This window comes from Phragmites australis, chromosome 6 (genome assembly GCF_958298935.1).
Source record: "Phragmites australis chromosome 6, lpPhrAust1.1, whole genome shotgun sequence".
In the NCBI taxonomy this organism is placed as follows: Eukaryota; Viridiplantae; Streptophyta; class Magnoliopsida; order Poales; family Poaceae; genus Phragmites; species Phragmites australis.
In genome coordinates this window covers 13,360,403-13,364,740 of record NC_084926.1, presented here as the reverse complement: position 1 = coordinate 13,364,740, position 4,338 = coordinate 13,360,403, and the positions used below count along the sequence as shown (strand labels likewise).

Genomic DNA, 4,338 nt, shown 5'->3' with positions numbered 1-4,338 from the left:
TCATTGTACCTCCAACATATTATACATATGATTGCTCGTCCCTTAATAAGGTATTTAAAATTGAAGCGAAACACACGATGGGGAAGCACCATCGGGAAAAATACCATATATTTCATCAGAAGACAATGAAGATGTTCCAGCAGAATCTAACAAGAGGCCAAAGAGTAAAACTATTAAGAGCAAATGAACTCTTGTAAACAAGGTTAGTAAAGTATAAGCTTCAAACTCTGTATTCCATACGTAATAAATTGTACACTAACACAATACTAAACTTGCAGGGATATCACATCACACTTTTGTTCTTTACCTTTGTATATAAAGATGGGTTAAGGCTCCACTCAAGAAAAGTGACAGCCCCTTTTGGATCGCATCGTGTTACATACATGATGTGCATTTTGCAATACTGATAAAATACCTGCTACTATGGAAGCTTCAAAGGGAATTCTTTTCGAATATTAGTAGTTGTAAGAATACAAAGAATTCCATTTAAATCTTCTATGTTCTTATGTTGGGTTGTTTGGTTGGCATAAATACCTGTACAAATGGTAAGCCACGCAGAGCATGCTTAGTTGGTGCCCTGGGTTCCATGCTTAATAGAAACTGATGCCTGAATATATGCATGTATGTATGTGCCACAGGAGTGTAGTGGAGCTTTTCCACAGTCAGACAAAGCATCGGCTTCTCGATACAAAACTGGGCCCAACCGTGCTTTGGGCCCAGCCATACATACGGAGCGCTCAGCGCCATACACAACCTGCGCACTAAAGTCGCGTGAGCTTTCTAGTAAATCTCTAATGGCTTGTTTGTATCTTTGAACAGCAGAGTGGGATATGGATAGAGAGATAAGGGACGAACTAAACTTAGCCTTCAATCTAGCTATTGATCCCAATCACATCTTCTAATAAGTATATCTAAACGCCCAATTTTTCACCACATGAAACCATCCAAAGGTCAAAGTGTCAAACAAGTGAACACATAATACATTGGAAAGAGTTCACATATTACACCCTGAACTTTCGTGTTTGTCTAATTTACAACATGAGGAAGCCATCTACTTTACAACCCTCAACTCCCCTCTAGTTATGAAACAACCATGGTTTTTGCTGACTTAGCATTGGTTTTTACATGGAAGCATCAAGTCACGGGTTCAATCAGCAATACGAAGTTTAAACAACAAACAAAACTATATAAAAACGATGCCAAATAAGCAACAATGTGCAAAACCACCCAAAACCATAACTCGGTTAAAACCATGGTGGTTTCAGGTCTAAGAGGTAAATTAAGATAGTGTTTGGTTGGTTGTACGAAGTTGAATGAGATATGATTGTCTCAGATGGATGGAATGATTTAGGACGAGATGGTACAAGTAGCATTTTCGGTCCGATATATGGAATAATACATGAGATGTATGAGATGCACATATGAATGTATTTAGTTGCTAAAAAGATAAGTATTATATCTATTTATAACAGTGGCAGAGCTCCAGGCATGAGCCGAGCCTGTCAGGGTTTAATCCCTCGGTGTCGCATCTCGTCAAAAAGCCTACAACGAACGCTGTGAGAAGGGAGCCCGATATTAAAAATTTTTATTTATAATTTAATTTCTTTATAATATGATAATTTTATAATTATAATTATCAACAAATTATTCTAATAAGTACTAATATTTACTAATTAAAATTAATTATAACTTAGTATGTCACTATTCATTGCTAATCATCCTAGTAATGCTTATTATGACTAATAGCATCTAATTGTAACCATGCATAGCTAATTGTTTTTAATTCTTACTAATACTCACTAATCATCACTAAGTACATATAATTACAGGAGCTGGTAGCATATGCAATATCATTCGACCAATTTTTCTATATAGGATAGTCCATTATCTTAATAGAATATTCCTAAAATCTGTATTATGGATTTTTTTGGAATATATTTCTTGTATTTCCTTTTGGCTCGAGCCACCCACGACGGACCGTGTGTACTCGGTGCAACCAAACCAACCGAGTCGACAAGAAAACCTGCTCCATCCCAATCCAACCCTTCCGCCGCAACTCCACCTTTCTTCCTCCTCTCAGTCGTCGTCCTCGTTGTTGCCACCCCGCTGGCGCGGAGCGAGGACCCATCCGGACTCGGATTGAATCCTTCATTTGTTGGTAAGCAAGTCCTACCTTGCTTGGATGCATCGTTCTTGGGGCCTCTGCTGTTTCCAATTTTGTAGGGGGTTTAACTGAACCCTAATACCCCTCATTAGGTCCGCCGCTGCGCACGCATGATGTTTCCCTGTCAAGGAGTGGCTACGGCGAATGCTCGTCCATTTGGTATTCCTGCCGTGAGCCGCTACGGTTCTCCCGCGAGGCCGTCTTCTCGTGCGAAGCCGGCGTTTCTGAGCCTGCGGGGTCCTGCATTTCGTCATGAGAATAAATCCTTCGCTTCGAGAGGTACTTTGTTTTCTTCCTCATGGGTCATTTTCACGAGGTGAACGAGTGTTGCAGTTTATGCTCGTTCAGTTGCACTTATGTTAGAGTTCCCGAGCACGTTCATGAAATAGGGGTTTTTCTTTCCTATGTCAATGTGATTCCATTCATATGTATTCAGTATTCTAGTAGGCTATTGGACATTATTTGTTGAAGTATCATCTAGGTATGGTTGGACGTAATCACATTGTTCTTATTGCTACCTCTGAGGCTCTAACTCCATCAGCAAGATCATTATCGTTTCTTAATATATTTTTGGGGGAAGAATGCCTATGTTTGACATAGTGCACGACATCTTTGGGCAATTGTTGGCGGTCTTAGTTTTGAGATAGCTGAAGCTTCATCGTCTTTGTTCCATTGGACCAAAGTGTCAGCATTTGTTTCTTTCTTCCAGAAAATGTAAAGTTGCATGATCTAAGTAGTAAGTTAATACCTTAATTTCAAGTTCCGTCATTTGCTTCCCTAGCAGAATATGGATTGACTGATTCTTTGAAATCGCTAGAAAGAAGTTGATAAGATGAAATTTTTTAATAACCTGGATTGTTGTTTTTCTAGAGACAAGGGAAGTTAGAATTTCAATGTACGGAATTTGTTTGTGGCAGCAAAAAGTTTGCTACGGTTCAGTTTGCACTTCATGAAAGTACCACATTGGTACCTTATCGTTAACGATACATGATGAATATCCTTCTAGAAGCAACACTAATTCAATATTCTAGTCTGGTACAGTTAAAGTTGGTATTATGCTGAAAATAATTGTATATACATGGACAGAATCTGGTCTGCAGGTCCTCTCATATTGGTAATATACTAATATATACAAAGTTGGAAACTAATAATTCACATTGATTTTCTTGTAAGGAGTGTTCTTAAATTCTACTTCTTTTGCAAGTTTGCAACTATCCTAGTCATTGCGAATACAACTTTCAAGCTATAACGAGTAGTTACTCTTCTCTAAACGATACATCATCTGTGCTAAAGTTACCTATCTACATTTGGAAAGGTGAATTATCTCAAACCACAAACCTTACTATGCCAATGATGATGTTGAACTTCACACCATCTGACAAGACCTTTCTTCCTTTCAGCTGGTGCAGATTTTCACTGTCATGCTATATCTTCGTCCTTTGCAAAATATGATCCTATTAAGGGCATCAAGCCATTGCTGTCAGCCCGCAGATTGTGCCCAAGAACTCAAGTTTGTTGTCAAGCATCTTTATCGTCATTCAGCTACCCTGAGTTGTCTTCCAAACCTAGATGGTGGTGGAGGACCCTAGCATGCGTACCCTATCTTCTGCCACTGCACAACATGTGGTCACATGCAGACGCCATCTACCATCTTCATCCATACTTGCAAAGGTTTGGGCTGCTTTATGCCTTCATTGATACGATGGCTCTACTCCCTGGGTGGCTTTTCCTGGTGATCTTCATGACTATATACTTCTTTGTTGTGAGGCAGAAGTGGTCGCCACACTTCTTGCGGTTTCACATCATATTGGCTATTCTGCTTGATACGGGCTCACAAGCTCTGGCCACCGCATGCAACTGGAATCCAAGCATTGTTTTTCAGGGTAAACCAATGGCGTATTTCTGGATGACAATGGCCTTCATTCAGATCTTCACGGTTCTTGAGTGCATGAGGTGTGCACTTTCAGGGGTTTATCCTAACGTTCCATTTATATCCCACGCAGCGTTCATCCATTCAGATCTTAACCTGTTCAGGTAGTTGATCAATGCAAAATTCATTTTTTGGAATATAAGAGGAACTGAAGCTGTCTGATAAGTAGGAGGTTTGGACCTGCCGAGACAGTAAATTTTTGGGAACTTGCATTCTGGAATACAAGAGCTAGGAAATTAGTGCT

General features: G+C 39.6%; 1 protein-coding gene across 2 annotated transcripts; it reads left to right on the top strand.

Annotated features, from left to right (window-relative positions):
• The first annotated feature begins 2,002 nt into the window (after positions 1–2,002).
• Positions 2,003–4,338, top strand: LOC133921767 (protein TIC 20-I, chloroplastic-like). Of its 2 annotated transcripts, none has more exons than XM_062366779.1 (3): positions 2,003–2,158; positions 2,257–2,443; positions 3,574–4,338. In XM_062366779.1, the coding sequence occupies exons 2-3, from the start codon at positions 2,275–2,277 to the stop codon at positions 4,200–4,202; spliced, it is 798 nt and encodes a 265-aa protein (XP_062222763.1). In that variant the 5' UTR covers positions 2,003–2,158; positions 2,257–2,274; the 3' UTR covers positions 4,203–4,338. The 2 variants fall into 2 exon arrangements, with proteins under 2 accessions (XP_062222763.1, XP_062222762.1); XM_062366778.1 differs by having other exon boundaries at positions 3,565–4,338.

Bases quoted from the DNA above. Each gene is read 5' to 3' on its own strand.
- LOC133921767 (XM_062366778.1), top strand. From the start codon at position 2,275: ATGATGTTTCCCTGTCAAGGAGTGGCTACGGCGAATGCTCGTCCATTT. The intron at 2,444-3,564 runs GTACTTTGTTTT...TCTTCCTTTCAG, and splicing joins TAAATCCTTCGCTTCGAGAG to CTGGTGCAGATTTTCACTGT.